General features: G+C 35.5%; 1 protein-coding gene across 1 annotated transcript; it reads right to left on the bottom strand.

Annotated features, from left to right (window-relative positions):
* Positions 1 to 5,988: 5,988 nt before the first annotated feature.
* Positions 5,989 to 17,302, bottom strand: LOC121426057 (protein FAM207A-like). Its single transcript, XM_041622202.1, has 5 exons — positions 17,191 to 17,302; positions 12,188 to 12,380; positions 11,452 to 11,608; positions 10,705 to 10,767; positions 5,989 to 9,606 (listed from the first exon to the last, which is right to left on the bottom strand). The coding sequence occupies exons 1-5, from the start codon at positions 17,275 to 17,277 to the stop codon at positions 9,480 to 9,482; spliced, it is 627 nt and encodes a 208-aa protein (XP_041478136.1). The 5' UTR covers positions 17,278 to 17,302; the 3' UTR covers positions 5,989 to 9,479.
* Between the last annotated feature and the right edge of the window lie 174 nt (positions 17,303 to 17,476).

Consider the following 17,476-nt stretch of genomic DNA (forward strand, 5'->3'; position numbering starts at 1 on the left):
ACAATGTACATGTACTTCCCTGCCAAAACATGAACATAATATATCAAAGAAAAATTTTAATAGTGCCCCCTCTTTTCACTTCCCTTCTATTTCATAGTTTAGGGCAGAGTCTCAAATGTGTGATTCATAAATTCAATTCAAAGCGGTTGTGTCATAATTTAGTGCCACAAGTGCTATTTCATTGCATTGGTGATTATTCAGTATTGCATCATTTTATCATGTTAAGGAAAACAAGACACAAGACTTCTTTTAATCATTATCCAATGTTGCCAAATCCATATTATGATTCTGGCTCAATGATTTAAGAGAGGGGTACAGTCGTAGGTTGAAATGCAATATAAAGTACTGTGTTCTAGTTGATTGATGACCTGCACTGCCATGAATTATATTCACTGTGTTTAAAATGAGCTTTAGAAATAAAATTCTCTAATTATAGATTAATCAAATTATTTTCATAGTTTAATGGGCAAGACTTTGCAAAATTTTCAACTCAAAATTATAAATTTGCATGTTATATCAGGCAGGCCTACCATTAGAAACAGAAATAATCAAATCAAACTACCATACAATCAATACTTGTGCACTTCCCCCAACTATTTAAAGTACATGCACATATCACAGAAATATTTGTAATAGCTTATATGGCTATCATGGCAGGAAGACATATCATATTAATGTAGTAATATAGAAACAGATTATCATCTGTTGGTGATAACAATGCTGTGATCTTCACATTAATCAGGAAGTACCGGTAGTCAATGCTATTGCACAGTCACAGTGTATTCAAATAGTCAAGTCCTACTTCCTATAATATACCAGCAACGCAATGATACTCAAAACTATACTCTAGTAATCAAAACAAATGACAATATCAAAGTCAAGCACCTCATGGAAGACTTTCCTCAACTCATTAGCACATACATTATAATACCTTTTTGATAATTGGTCATGGGTTAAATTTATAGTGTAATTATAAATCCTCAAGCAAGCAACTGCTGGTAAATACCTTGTCAAATCATTGATCCTGGACCAAATTGCTTTTTAACACCAAAATGTTACTGATGTTTAATTGTGCTGTATTATAGGGTGTTTTAATGTTGGGTTTTATTTTCAACACAGACATTGAGAGAAAAATCTACAAAATAAGAAAAAGACAGTGGTGAAGTTTGGAATGAGATCAGACCAGACTTATTTCAAACTCAACCAATCTTTTTTATATAATACATGTATATTTCCTTCTTTCATTCAATGATTCACACAAATCTATCACACACTACAAAAAAAACATATTCCCTGGCTGCCTTTTGGCCAAGCTGTTGTTCGCAAAGACTAAAGAGTGGACAAGACAAGTATGCCTAAATAACAATTAGAACAGAAAAACGCTGACATTCTTGATTTCTTCACTTTCTTGTACAAGAGTAGACTACAGTGAGTACAGTCAACAGACTTTCAAAAAAATAGATAGCCTACATGTGTAACTCTCATCTTTAAAAAAATGTATCTACACTACAGTTTTGCCAACCAATCAATCATAATACATGACTCATTTCACCTTACATTAAAATCTATTCGAATCACACTGTACTCTCTAAAAAATACTCTGTTAGTTTTAGTGGACTAGACCTAGACCTAGAAGTATTTGTATGTCTAGACTCTACATATGATTTTTTATTTGCCTTTGGCTTTGGCAATAAGATTACCTGTTATTTTGTAAAACTAAAATGGAGAATATTTTTTTTTATTTTAATAATAAGACAATTGTGTCAGCTCAGCACACAGTCAACTAAAAAAAAAAATCATACACAGCAAATAAGAATAATACATTCTCTTTTCATCTCATCCTCCCAATGAATGTAACATGCAACATTCACGAAAACACTAATAATATAATAATAGTCACGCGCTGAACATGCTGAATCAATGGAAAGAAGACGAGTCAGGCCCATCGCGCCCATCACAAATTTGTATGGGGAAAGACCGCGACCGACAGTGAAATGCAAAGCCGGCTTACCTGAGTGACAAGTGGAACGAGGGTTTGCTCAATGGATTTCGTCTTTATTTCCAAGGTCTTGGAATCTAACTTCAGAGACACATTCTCGTCATCAGCTACAGCACCATAGACGCCTGCAGACGCCATTTTGCGCATAATGTTGCCCTTTTTTCACCGCTACAACCGGCAGGATGAGTGGCACCGATGAGTGATTTCAATTACCATCCAGAAATTTTCGAGCAAGCGCGCGTGTCGCTCTTTCATACAGTATTGTGTATACAGCGTGCGCCAATTGTTCGTACCGTTAGTCTCTTTTCTACTAAGAAGTATCAAAGTTGTCTCAAGATAGGAACACAAATGGCTGACAAAGGATATTTCAGTTTAATTGGAAGGTCATGATCCTTCTTTTCACTATGCCCATTAATTATTCGATGGTTATGATCCGTCTGCATTCTGATAATTGCAATTAATATTACATTCCCTCACTTCATAATTCCTTCATGCTCCTTGCAAGTGAACTATTTTGGATGACGCACACGTACGCGCTCGTAATAACTCCAAGTAAAAAGTTAATGAGGGGATTTCCCCTCCCAAAAATATCTAGCGGTGGGCGTGGCCAGGTGGGGTGGTAGAGGTCGTGCCCAGAGATACAAGTAAGCATCAGCGGGTAGGGGTAGAAAAAATGCAGTGCACATACGTATATCATTCTGTGACACGTTTTAAATCAGAAACGCCCCTCTCACTGTTTGAGAATACCGCCCAGATCCAGGACTTTTCAAAGGGGGGGGGGGGCATATTTGTTTAAAATAAAAAAATAAATAAAACAGGGTATTTATTTCATTCCCAAATGAAGGTGGTTAATATCAAGCAAAATGTATAGACAAATTAATAAAAGGTGTTCAGGGGCGGATCCAGCCTTCGCCAATGGGGGGGGCTTATTTTTTTCAGCCATATTTAGTTTTCCCCAATCAACTGCTCGAAGATGATTTTTGCCAGGATTTTTGGTTTATTTGAAGGGGTAGTTCTACTAGTCATAGAGTCTAGAGAGGAGGGGAGAGGAGAAGGGAAAAGGAAAGAAAAGAAAAGAAAGAAAAAAATGAAAGAAAAGAGGAAGTAAAGGGAATGGAAGATAATACCTCTATAACTCAATTGAGAACAAATATGAATTCATCCTAAGGTCATCTTACCCCACCCCCCCCCCCTCCCTTCCCAATCAAAACATCCTGTAACAGCTTCTGCTTCCAACCTTGAGCTTTTGGATTATAACAAATAACTGCATATTAAATACATGAAAGCACCCAGTTCAGTCCAAAGGGTTAAATATTTGCTGCCCTCTTGCGATGAATACATCAGAATTCTACACATGATCATTTCAGTATTCTGCTTGACAGAGAGGGATGGAAAGGGGAGATTTTAACGTATATTCAACATGCACATAAAGCACAATTCAGTGTGGATTATACATGTAAATGGATATCATTCAGTCTTTTTCTTTGACAAGTCTCACAAATAAAATTTCTACACAATCGAATGAAATTCAACATTCCTTAAAGGACAAGTCCACCCAACAAAAACTTGATTTGAATAAAAAGAGAAAAATTCAACAAGCATAACACTGAAAATTTCATCAAAATCTGATGTAAAATAAGAAAGTTATGGCATTTTAAAGTTTCGCTTATTTTCAACAAAATAGTTATATGAACGAGCCAGTTACATCCAAATGAGAGAGTTGATGACATCACTCACTCACTATTTCTTTTGTATTTTATTATATGAAATATGAAATATTTTTATTTTCTCGTCATTGTCATGTGAAATGAAGTTTCATTCCTCCCTGAACACATGGAATTCCATTATTTTAACATTTTGTACTTCAGGCAAGGAGGTCCTAATCGTCAAATTCGTAAAAATTGAAATATTGAATAATTCAAACAATAAAAAACAAAAGAAATAGTGAGTGACATCATCAACTCTCTCATTTGGATGTAGCTGGCTCGTTCATATAACTATTTTGTTGGAAATAAGCAAAACTTTAAAATGCCATAACTTTCATATTTTACATCCGATATTGATAAAATTTTCAGCATTGTGCTTGTCTGATTTTTCTCTATTGATTCAAATCAACATTTTTCTGAGGTGGACTTGACCTTTAATAACATCCTTTATTTTGTTTTCATTTTCGAGTGTCCTTCCACTTAAAGAAATTTCAGTTTCATTTTGTGGGTAGTTTGGTAAAATAGATGTGCGAGAACAAGCAAGTAAACTGATTTTTAATTTCAAAGGATTTCAAGCAGATTTATTAAATCAATAAAAAATAAAAGAATAGACTTGCAGGAGCCCATAATGTTCTTTACCTAAAGAAAGTTTGGATGCTGACGATACTACCTAAAACCACCTTTAGGAACTTCATAATCCTGGAAACAATTTTCAGAGTAATGAACTAGTGCACAATAAGGAACGTCCCCACCAGTTTTTCAATTAGAAGAGTAAGAGGATGCAGAAATTTACCCCAGTTCCCATTTCAACGATTTTGCATACAGGTACAGCCATGCAATATTAACTTACTTCACATCAAAACAAGATTGAAATCTGAAACCATGAATTTTGGTTCTTAGCTCAAGGAAATTTCAGAGGGGCGGATCCTGGATTTTTTCCCCCAAAAAAATTTAACAAAATAGGTCTTCACTTTCAAAATGAGGGGCACACTTTTGTTTTAACAGCATTTTTACATAACAAATTTTAATTTTGCTCCTCCAAAAAGGGGGGGGGGGGTGGGGCACGGGCCGGCAGTATTTCGGAGTATATCATTTGACTGCAAATGATGAAATCTACAAACATCAACAAGGCAAAAGCGATTTTGTGTCTCGCCCACGTATAAAAATAACCAGGGATAGAATAACACTTGCCTTAAGAGCCTTGCACGTAAACTTTAATGTTGACCTGAAAATGACCTTTGACCTTATCGTGTGACCTCCGACTGCAGCATAACATGCAGGTCCCCCAAGTCCATCTACCATCCAAGTTTGGTTGAAAAGCGACTTACGGTTGCGGAGTTAGGTGTCATAGGAGAGTCTTGCATGTTAACTTTAACGTTGACCTGAAAATGACCTTTGACCTTACCATGTGACCTTCAACTGCAGCATAACATGCAGGTCCCCTAAGTCCATCTACCATCCAAGTTTAGTTGAAAAGCGACTTACGGTTGCGGAGTTAGGTGTCATAAGAGAGTCTTGCATGTAAACTTTAACGTTGACCTGAAAATGACCTTTGACCTTACGATGTGACCTCCGACTGCAGCATATCATGCAGGTCCCCTAAGTCCATCTACCATCCAAGTTTGGTTGAAAAGTGACCTACGGTTGCGGAGTTAGGTGTCATAGGAGAGTCTTGCATGTTAACTTTAACGTTGACCTGAAAATGACCTTTAACCTTACCATGTGACCTTCAACTGCAGCATAACATGCAGGTCCCCTAAGTCCATCTTCCATCCAAGTTTAATTGAAAAGCGACTTACGGTTGCGGAGTTAGGTGTCATTAGATTTGTGACGGACGGATGACATTTGGATCCCTAAGTCTCGCCTTCACCTCTGGTGGGTGAGACAAAAATCAGGAATGGATGAGGGATGAGCAAGGGTTTTTTTTTAAATGAAATGAAATTTTAATGGCATGATCCTTTGGAATAGGATGTCCTGTATAGTCATTCCATAACATGAGCCGCAGAATCACAGGGGCTGAGGAAGTTTCACACTTCCCTACCTTTTTCAATATATTTGTAAAAAAACCCACCTTGTGATTTTTTTTCATGCCCCCTCCCCACTTTTCAAGGCCTTTCCATGGACCCTGCTTAATCATATAATTCCAGATGCTTTCTGAATCTTCCTGTATGATTTTCTGGCAAAATCTATAATTTCTGATGTACTGTAAAGTCGTTCTTTTTTCTCCCCAAAAGTAATAAGAGAAATGCCTATTTCATGAAAAAAAACACAATGAAAATTATGTTGTTGAGCTGAGGTTTATTGAAAATAAATATTAATTTAAAGTTGACTCCTTTTCTCACAACTGTTGTTTCATTACTCATGTAATTTACAGTTATCTTCATCAACATGATGCAATAAACAATACCTAAAGAACTATTCACTGATCTTCCATTGATCACTCAGTTTAACCCATACTGGCAAATCAATTAATTGATTCCTATAGCTTTGTAATAGGGATTGCCTAGTTCAAGTAGGCAAAACATACACAACCCCCCAAAATTTCTACAATTCAGGTATAAGTTTTCTATTTTATTGTTTCATCTGTATCATTATCTAAATGGATATAAATTAGCTTACAAATTGTCTTTTTCTGATTTCAATACACATGACACTATTGTCATTGCTTGACAATTGGATCAAGGTATTAGTCAGAAGGCAAAGAGCAACTCTCATCTATCAACATGCTCAATTATGATAACATTGTAAGACCTACTGCGTAACTTTAATATTTGTTGGCGGGTTCATTTTCTGTGTTCCACAACTAAACAACTGCAATATTTGTCATTCCCTGACAAACTATACATGCAAAGTGGATGGAAAAGCAATAAAATAATGTTCATGAAATAGCATATTATGCAGTATTGAAAAATGATGGTTTAAGTCTATTCAACAACAAAGAACAATTCTGCAGGATCAGAAAATTATACTTGTGCTGGGGATTGCATCTGTATATCTTACCAAATTACTTGCACATATAACTACGAAATAAAGGGTAGATTTTAACAGCCTGACAATGTACAATACACGCTTACAGTGATAAGGGTATCAAAACTGCCAAAATCAGGAAAGAGGGGTATTTTTCAAACCCGGATAAGGATAGATAAATTTCACCCTATAAGGCTAATAGAATAACTGAGGCATTATTTTTGGTGGGGTACGCTTGAAAAACATTTGCTAAAGGTCTCAAGATAGAGGAACGTTTTACTTGATAAGAGGGTTCATTTTGAAAGTCTCTGTATGAGCATGGTTTCCTTCTTGTAATGGTCATGTCCTCCCCTCCCCCACCCAAAATTTCTGCAAATCAATGAAGCTTGAAATACTAGTATACATTTAGGATATAATTCTTGCTTTGATCTGTCAACAAAATTTTAGATTTCCCTTGATGATGAACCTTTATAATTATTCACCAATGTTACTTTTAGTTGTTGGGGTATCAATCAGTGCCAACCGCACATAAAAGTTTTTAGCCCAACAGAGAGCTAAGAGTAGGAACAGTCACATCATGTCACATCTTTCGGATTGTGATGTGAATTGTTGATCCAAGATGCAAATAACCAGTTGTTGTGACCCGAGTTGCAACATTACTGTTTAAAATAGGGCCTCTGTTAGTGCATTGTCAGCGCTAACGTTCCTGTGCAGCTGGTTGAGGTGAACAGTACTACATTCACATGCATGCTCTTTTATAACAAGTCTGTAAGTGCTTTACAAATAATGCAGCATAATTACTCAGGATTTAGCAGAGAAGTTTTTACATAATCTGCATTTCAAAAGAAAAGTCTGAATTCACCACAAGTAGATTGTCTGCAGGAAGCACTGGGTATAGAAGAATTTCTTACTGAATATCATCAGCACATGGAGTAAGATTTGAACCCATGACTCTCTGATTGAGAGCCACAACCACTACACCATGGGGCTTCCACATAATATCATCGAACATAATCACATTTATATGCACATGTTGGAGCCATCCTTCAACAATCTTTGCAAATTTCTTCACTGATTTTCTTAGAGAGAAGAAAAACAATGATTTGACAGTGTTATATGTTATATATTTTATGCTCATTTATATCAACACACATACTCTGAATGAACATATGAATGCATATATTAATCTGCAATGCTACGAAGATGATAGAATAAAAAATTCAAATATTTATCGTTTTAATTGACCATGTTTTCATATACCAAGTGTAACATGGTGGCAGCGGTGGGATAATCAAATCTAACAGACATTGAACAATGATTTGTCAAAGGAAAAGGATTGGAATGCAAAGTTTTGCAATCTACCAGAGGAAAACTGTAAGTACAACCCACCTGTAGAATTACGTCGTACGATACATGCTGTGAATGAGAGAGGGTGAAACTGCTCATGGCTACAGCGATGAATACATGATCATCGGCACTGACTATGGACTGGGGAGCGGAAGACGCAGTAACAGCTTTCGCCAGGATCAAGAAAAGGTGTGACCTCAAGTTTAAAAGTGTATTTGAAAAATGCAGATAAGGATGAAAAAGTTTACCTCCTGCTATGGGCGGGCAAGAAAAGACTAGAGATATACAACAGCTGGACTTTCAACAATGAGCAGGATAAGCTGGTGACATAAGTAATCCTCGCCAAATTTGAACAGCACATAGAGCCCAAAACAAATAAAATACACTGATACCAATTCCAAAGTATGACACAATCCCACAATGAAACTGTTGATGACTTCCTGACTAGATGACAAATATAGCAGCCAAATGTAGATTCAGAGATCCAGTAGAGCGAGAAAACAGCGTTCTTGACCAGTTCATTTGGGGGACCTCATTGAAGGATGTACAAAAGGCTCTCATCGGGAATGATAAAAGGCTTAGCCTCCAAAAGCTATAGACATAGCAAGAGGTCATGAAGCTACCAATCGGCAGATGTCACTGATGTCTCAAAATACGGGTCGGAAGGTAGATGCAGTGAAAACTTCTCAAACCAAACCTGCCAATCTTAAGGAGAGAGGGCAATCAGAGTCATGACTACAACCTGCATAAGGCCATGGAATGCACAAGGCAAGCTGGGGTCAAGTTAAATGCAGAGAAATGCCTTATCAAAGTCCACAAATGCAGATTCTTTGGGGTGGTCTATTCTGCTGATGGCGTTAAAAAAGTACATGAAAAAGAAGCTTATCAATCAGATGGAGCCACCATCCGACAAGAAGGAACAACAAAGCTTCTTGGGGATGATCCAGTACCTTGGTTCATTCATACCAAATCTAGCTGCCACCACGTAACGCCTGGTATACAAAAACATGCTCAATTGAAACAATAATTAATTCATTATTCTTTAGATTTATTCTATCATCTTCATAGCAGTGCGTATAAATATGTGCATGCACAAATGAACATAAAATGTGCATAAATGTAGTGTGCATTGTAACAGACATTATCAATAAACTGTATTTTCATTAATAGAATAAATTTATGTGCAAAAGCTAGAATCCAATAAATGAAACTGAGGTATTGATATATATATGTAAATTGCTTTGCACGCTTATAATATCTTTATGAAGCTGTACATAGAAGTATAATATTATTAGAATTATTATTATGCTAAGAAACCATTTCTATGAGGCACACAATACCCAAGAAATGAGCATCCGTCAACATAAGCATCCAATTTAACATACAGATTTGTTCAGCTAGTAGTTCTCTCTTCTATGCTTCCACTGTAGACTTAATAGTTAATTTCATTTCTTCTTTCATCACGTTTCTTCTTGTTGTTGCTCTTGTTTGAGTTTGTTTTTAAGATGTTCGTTGATGGTGGCAAATGGGTTTTTCTTGAATGCAGAATGCTTCAGAACTTCATGGAATCTTGCACTCTCTTCTAGCCTAAACCAGATAGAAGAAGTAAAATCAAGAACAACAAATAAGTGGAGTTCCACCATAATCTAAACCAAAGAGCAAATTAGATGGCCCTGCTCTCTTGACTCAGTTGTATCAGTTGGTGCTTATAAGGGTCGATGTAACATCCTGAACAAAGTTACTTTATTCAAAGTCTTTATTCAATGCTTTTATTGTTGATGAATAGAAGCAAGACGTGGATCAATAGATACATGTACTTGTCAACATCACTAATCTCCATTGAATAGAATTCTACCAAGTATTGTCATGGCTCTTTTCTTCTATCAATCTTTTCATCATTGAAATGTAAGAGTTCTACATTATAAACTGCAAAGGTCATAGGAAAACTAAACTCAATGAGCTCTGCCATAGGCCAAATTACATTAGGATAGTCTTGATGCATAGCGCTTTGTAACTTTTGAAAAAGGTGCTTAATAAGAAGTTATTGTTATCATTATTACCTATTATACATATACCCTTTTCAATAAAATCATTGCAAATATATCGTGAATTGGGTTTTAGAAATTTTGATAACCATTTTATCTTTATTGTCGCCCTTTCACATGGTAAAAAAAATAGAAATTTGAGTGATGATTCAAGTGAAAATAAGGCTAATTTCTAGCACTTGTGAAACCAAACTAGAATCACGAATGCAAATCACAATCACAAATTCTAATTCTACTTTGGAGGTGAATTCCAGTTAAGCTTCAATCAAATTACAGAACAACTTTTCTGTGTGAAAGATGAAGAGCAATCATCATTACAAAAATGATTCAAGATTCACATGTGAAAAGGCCCTTAGAAAACAAGAATGATTGGAAGCAAAATGCAAGGGGTTTTTTCTGTATGTATTATGGTATGAATTTTTTAAATAGTAGCTGAAAATGATTCATAATTACACATCATAAGACTAAATGATAAAAAAATGTTACATTGCAGGTGAGAATCCAAGAACTGCACCATTGTTTTGGTCTTGTGATAGCTCTGCTCAAATTTGGTGTGGTATATTGGTTTTAAATAAAAAGAACAAGAGCAAAAACTATATTCATATATGCCTGATTTCCATACATTTTTTGCCATACTTACATCATCTTCTGCTTGTCCTTCATATTCAGAGTGGATCTTGGTTTCTTTGTTGGTTGTTTGTTTCTATGAAGAAACAGAAAGCATTAAAAAAAGAATCTTTATACCATGGTGGAATGAACTTTATGGCCACCCACCGGAAACACAAAATGTGAACTTTATAGATAGACGACTGCTATAGACAGATTCTTCTACACACAATCTACCTCTGTTGGGATTGGTTTTAATGTTGTCATTATCGACAAGTTGCGGCAATAGAGAGAAGGCTGCTGACACAGGTTTGATCTTATACTAGAATGATTATTCCAGAGAAAGGGTAAAAGAATAGCCTATATCCCCTTGAATATGAAGGTTATTTTATTTGGACATATATCTCAAATTTATATTTCGAACTTTCTTTATAAATTTGGCTATAAATTAGTATATACATGCCCTATCATTGAAATTTCTTAGTGTACATGACTGCTATACACACAAAATCTGAAATCTCTCTTTTTTTTGCAGTGCTCTGAGAATAGTAACTGTACATGTGATATTCAGTACGTACTTGTAACTGTAATACATGGTCTAATAAATACCACATCATACCAATATGATCTGAAAACAATTCCTTTTTTAAAAACAATTTTTAATTTTTTTTACTACAACTAGATAGTTTGGGATAGTTGTAGAATTAAAGGTGGCTAAATGATCATCTGAGCGAGATCTAGGACAGGGAGAGGCTAGGAGTCAAAGAATAGAAAATCATACCTGGTATTGGTTGGTGTATAATGAGGTCCAATTCGTAGGATTTCTGAAAGCTCTGGAAGAGCTTCGTTAAGAGGGTGCATGTCACCCACAACAGGTATACCAGCTCGCTTCTTGGCATCCATCGCTTTCTTCTTGGCAGAGCTAATGGTGTCCATTTCTGTGTATAAAAATAGGTTACATTGAACATGTATAGCATTGCTGTATCTGCATTGTGATAATGAAATATAGGCCTACCAGTGCAACATACCCTGTCTGTTTTGCATTTATAATTATATTCAATATATTCTTTTCACTGTGCAGAAATATTCAAGACCAATCTCTTTACTTAAATTAAATAGATTTATTGGTACATCATCAGCACATTCAAGTTAATTCTCTGTACAACATTCGTAATATTGTATTGTTTGGGTAATGCGATTTCATAATGGTTAAAGGTTTTGATGCTACCTCATTCAGTAAGACGGCACCTAGTAACCTGTGTCTCATATCCTAAATGCAGGTAAGACTAAAATAATAAATATGAAAACGGAAGTTTCTTCTGTTTGGGCTCTTTGTACAATGACTACCATGCAACTGAATGTGGTTGTTTGGTCGAATGTCAGTATTGCAAGCATCCCTTCAAGAGCAAAATACTCCTAATGTAAGATATGTTTTTCCTAACATACACTGTATCATGGCCTCACCGGCTTTTTCATTTGAGATTTGAGGCAATTACAACTCTTCAATATAAACTCACTTTCTAACCACTTGTCATGTCGAAGCTTTCTTTTCTCCACTTTGGAGAGCTGTTTGCTTCCTTTGATACTTTTCTTGGATACAAAGGTCATTCGGTCATCCTCCTCTGTTCTGCATGTTGGTAATGTATCTTTGGCTGAAGAGGTGGGAAAGAGGCCCTTTGATGGAAACAAGACACTTGGCTGCAACAGTCCCTGCATGCAAAGGTATGCCAATGATATGAAGAACAATTAAAGGATTACTCTGGGCTAAAAAAAAATCATATCTAAATACATAAAGTAAAATTCACTGAGCTAAATGCTGAAAATCTCGTCAAAATATAATAACAAAGTTAATAAATTTTTAATTAAAGTTTTACAATACTTTGTAAAAACAATTTTTTTCTTTTAAATAGTTTATGTACATTGTCATGGATATTAATTAATTGAACTGATGATGCCATGTCCCTACTTTCCCTTTTTCATGTTATATATTTCTTTATCTTTCATCCATAAAAGGAGCATTTATTTTCATAAAATATAAATTTCACACACAAAACTAAAAAATACAATTGCAAAATAACTGGCAAAATATACATTTCTTTTTTCCCCTTTTCCTTAGATCCTTATTAATGTCTAATCTAATTTTCAATGCCTTAACAAAGGTCCACCATATTTTCTTTTATCTTTCTTCTTTCTTATGTACATTTCTTAAAATTATCAAATCATATATACTCCAAAGTGCTATCTATAGTAATCATATCATCGATCTTCTTTTATTTTGTAATCTTTTAACAAAACGGCAATATCAGGAGAAAGGTCTACTTCATACATATACACATCTATTATTCAAAATGAATAATTTGTGGCCTACACAAACTCCAATACAAAAAAGCATGTGTCAAATCTTCCTTGATATTACAAACTTCACAAATATCAAAGTTATCCAATTGCCACAAAAATAACATCTTCTTCATGGGAAATAAGTAATAAAAGAGTTACTAGTATAGATTAAAATGTTTCAATTTGTTTTCTTTGAAATTTGCCAAATTTCTCTCAAAGACATTTTTCAAATTAATAAATTTATCACCTACGTGATAACAAAGTGTGGTCAAATAACTTTCTGGAGCAAAACTGAAGTTCTCCTTTCCCTTCAATGGTATTATTTGAATGTCCAATGTGAATATGTGATATTATCTTTTACATTATTCAACTACACTTTTGGTATTGCCCTTTGTAGTCTAGAATAATCAAACATGGCTCTTGCTTTTGTTTTCTTCAATTTGAAATCTTCTTCAGTTTTGTGAGAGAAACTAATTTTCCTTCAATGCATATGTCTTTCAAAAAAATTATTGTACTGGCATACCAGTCATAACAAGAGTGCCGCTAAGGCGAGCACATAATACCCCTGCCTGTAAAGCGGAATATGGAGTTATTGGTCAGGCAAGAAAAGTGGAAGTTGGCAACTTCACCTTTGAGTGTCTGACCTCAAAATCAATAGAATTCCTGGGATCTATACGAGTATCATACACACCAAACTATATGAGCCTGTAGGTTAATTTAAAATGAAGTTATCATGGTAACAAGTATTTCAGAAGGGTAAGATGAAAACATGTCACTGTGACCTTGACCTTTGAGCTCAAATCAATAGGCTTTCTGGGATTCATGCTAGTGTCATACAAATTATATGAGCATAGGTTAAATTAACTGAAGTCATTGCATTTACAAAGACTTCAGAAGGGTAAGATGAAAACAATTCAGTGTGACCTTGACTTTTGGACCCAAAATCAATGGGCTTCTTGGGATCTATGCTAGTATCATACACACCAAATTATATGAGCCTATGTAAAGTTAAACTGAAGTTATTGCATTTACAAGGACTGCAGCAGGGTAAGGTGAAAACATGTCACTGTGACCTTGACCTTAGACCTTTTGACCTCAAAATCTATAGGCTTCCTTGGATCCATGCTAGTTTCATACACACCACATGATATGAGCCTAAATTAAGTTAAACTGAAGTTATCAGTTTAACTGAAGTTAAAAGTTAAACCTTTTGACCTCAAAATCAAAAGGCTTCCTGGGATCCATGCTAGCATCATACACATCAAATTATATGAGCCTAGGTTAAGTTCAACAGAAGTTATCACATTTACAAGGACTGCAGAAGGTTAAAATGAAAGCACTGTCACTGTGACCTTGACTTGTGACCTTTTGCTCAAAATTAGTTATATATGGGGCTAGTTGTCATCAATTTCAGGTCGTCTTGCACGGCAAAGCAGAAGTCAATTAAACTTCTCCAGGCAATAGGCCCAAATAATTTTTTAATCCGAGGTGCTTCTTTTCTCCACCAATTTTCCAGTTTTTTTTTCAATTAAACTTTAAATATCGAAATGGGCGGCAATCTCTTTGACAACTCATGCTTTATAGAAAAATCAGAATATTGAACTAATAATGTTGAAATTACTTAAATCAATTTTTGTGTCAGACAAGGGTCTCTTTTGTTGAAATATCAATGAAAGGTGTCTCTAAATGGACACCGTGTTCTAAATAAGGGAAATAAGAAAATTTTTATTTTATCCAGTTATGCTTGGGAATCGTTAGTTTTTTCTCTCTTTTTACCTCATAAAGAAAGCTCTATACATCGATTCTACAATCAGTAAAAACATTATTTGATCTCCATTTATTGAAATACATGATTTTGTGAAACTTAGGTGTCATTCTGAAATAAAAGGTTCAGGTGGCGATGAAGACTAAATATTTTTCCGATACTATCGATATCAAATGATGTTTCGGACTTGGAAGACAAAATTGCCTTTGTGAAACGGAAAGCGCTGATTTGTCGCCAATCTTCCTATCTTAAAATGGTCCGAGGACAAACCTAATTATCGCTCATTTTGTTGTGCAACAGGCCCTTGGGATCTATGCTAGTATCATACACACCAATTTCTATGAGCCTAGGTTAAGTGAAGTTATCGCGTTTACAAGGAAAAGTTAACAGATGGACGAACAGATACTGTAGGACTGTTATTTTGACATTTGGTTTCCTTTAATAGTTTAGTTATTTATAGTTTGGTATTTAGTTCAGCTTTGTTTAAATTCTCCATGCTTCTGTTGTCATCCATTTACATTTGACTTTCAACCCGCTTCTCCTGTCATCCCTTTCCTATTCAGATGTGTTCATTCATTACATTCACACATCTGATTCTTTTGTTCAGCTTTCTTATTATGTAATCATCCCAACATCTTATTCATCTCCATCCTCTATCTATTATTGGTTATTTTTATGAATTAGACTTTTCCACTTTCAGTTGGCTTCTCCATTCTCTTTATTTTGATTGGTTGATTTTGTGTAATTTAAATATATGCTAATTTGTATGAGTTTTACTGAGGCAAGGAAGTCCAGCAAATATAGCAAGCAGTGTACCACCAGACTTCTTTGGGTTCTGTTCAATTCATTTTGTGTCTGAGTTTCACTTATTTCCCATTTTGGTTTGATGATTGAGTTTGCTGATTTCGAACTTATATTATTTTCACTCCAAACTTATAATTTTCTTCAACCCTACAATACCATAATGGGCGTATAATAAAAAGTGGTTAATTACAAAGACAATACATTCATAATACCACAAAATCTGTGTATTTGAAAACAAATCATCCTTTTTTTATATAAATTCTTTCGTTAGGGATCAACAACAAGAAACAAGAATCTCAAGATTGTTGATCACTAACGTAACTTACATACGGATGCGGCGTCCATAATGTAACATTACGGACGTAATGTAACATTACGGACGCTGCATCCGTATAACGTTAGTGATCAACAATGAGAAACAAGATGGCAGCGTAAACATTCCGGCAAGTCTCCCCCATCTTGTATCTTTCTCTTTTTTTCAATGAATTCTTGTTCAAGATGAAATCAATACTTTAGCGCACTTGTTCACGGCTACCATCCTGCCAGTGGAGAATCTACAGGTAGGACTATGGTATGCCAATGCTGTATTGAGCACACACTTTAAAAAATCATTAAAATATCTCTTTTGTGACCAAAATTACTAATTTCAATATGGTTGCAATTTATTTTTTATTAGTAACTTGGGAATAATTTTTTATTGACCAGAGCACTCAAAAACTTGAATTTTGGGCATATTTTTGTGTACGCCCTCTATTGGTGGAAAGTAATGTGGCAAGAAAATTTTCATTTTTCAATCTCTATTTTTAATTAAGAAAAAAATAATTCAATAAATTAATTTATATAAGAGCCAAGTTATATGATAGCTGTAATGAAAACTGACAGAGTAATAAAATCAAACATTTGTCCCATAAAAAAGAAAATATAAGCCAAACATTGCCACCCCTATTTTGCCACACATGGAGATGCAACTGAGAACAAGGTTAGGCTATATCATCATAACCTTGTTCATTGAACGAGTGCTTTAGCGTAGAATTATCAGAAATGAAGTTCTTTAGTCTTAAGTCTTTACTAAACTTTGGGCTAGATCTTTTACAGAAATCTTGGTTCATGAAAGTTTGAGGTTTTTGGGCGGTACGTGTAGATGAATGCAATGGAATCCCGAGCTTCGTAGAGAGTAAGCATACGTTATTAAAATGAATACTCTCTCGAAGCCTTAGACTTAGTCTAACCCTGACCATGCCGATTGCATTGTGGCGTGCGCCTGTAATCCAAGCTGTGGGGAAGCTACAAATTGATGCAGAGGTTCGAGCCCTGATCACGTCTTTCGGATGGTGACGTTAAAGGTCGGTCCCAGACGTAAATAATCATACCTGATTGATACACGTCTGACAAAACTCAAATACACACACACACACGATTCACTTACACACACGATTCACTTACACACACGATTCACTTACACAAAAAGTAGCACGTGGGACAACAGCGACACGCTACTTGCCTTCTTCTCCCCGCCGCGGCCCGAGGTCTGGGCGGCTCTTTTGAGTAGATCAAGGAAGACAGAGGGGAAAAAAATAAAAAATAGCCTAGAATCCTACTGATATGGATGCTTACCGTATCCGTTTCATTAGTATCAACTTCATCTTTGGCTTTGACTGCTGGTGGATGCAATTTTCTTCTCTGTCGCTTGATTTTCCCCATTTTCGTGAGTCTCGTGATGGTGTACGCGTACCGGTACCCCTTTAAATTTTCGCTGCAAATTAACCACGTGTGCTAGCTGTTAGTTTTACCGGTATACCGATTACCGGTACCGTACGCTGCCCAATTCTCGCTCACCCTCACAAGCGCGATGCGCACACTGCTTATTTTGATTATCATTTTAAATTCGTCCCAAATTCCT

Source organism: Lytechinus variegatus, chromosome 1 (genome assembly GCF_018143015.1).
Source record: "Lytechinus variegatus isolate NC3 chromosome 1, Lvar_3.0, whole genome shotgun sequence".
Taxonomy (NCBI): domain Eukaryota; kingdom Metazoa; phylum Echinodermata; class Echinoidea; order Temnopleuroida; family Toxopneustidae; genus Lytechinus; species Lytechinus variegatus.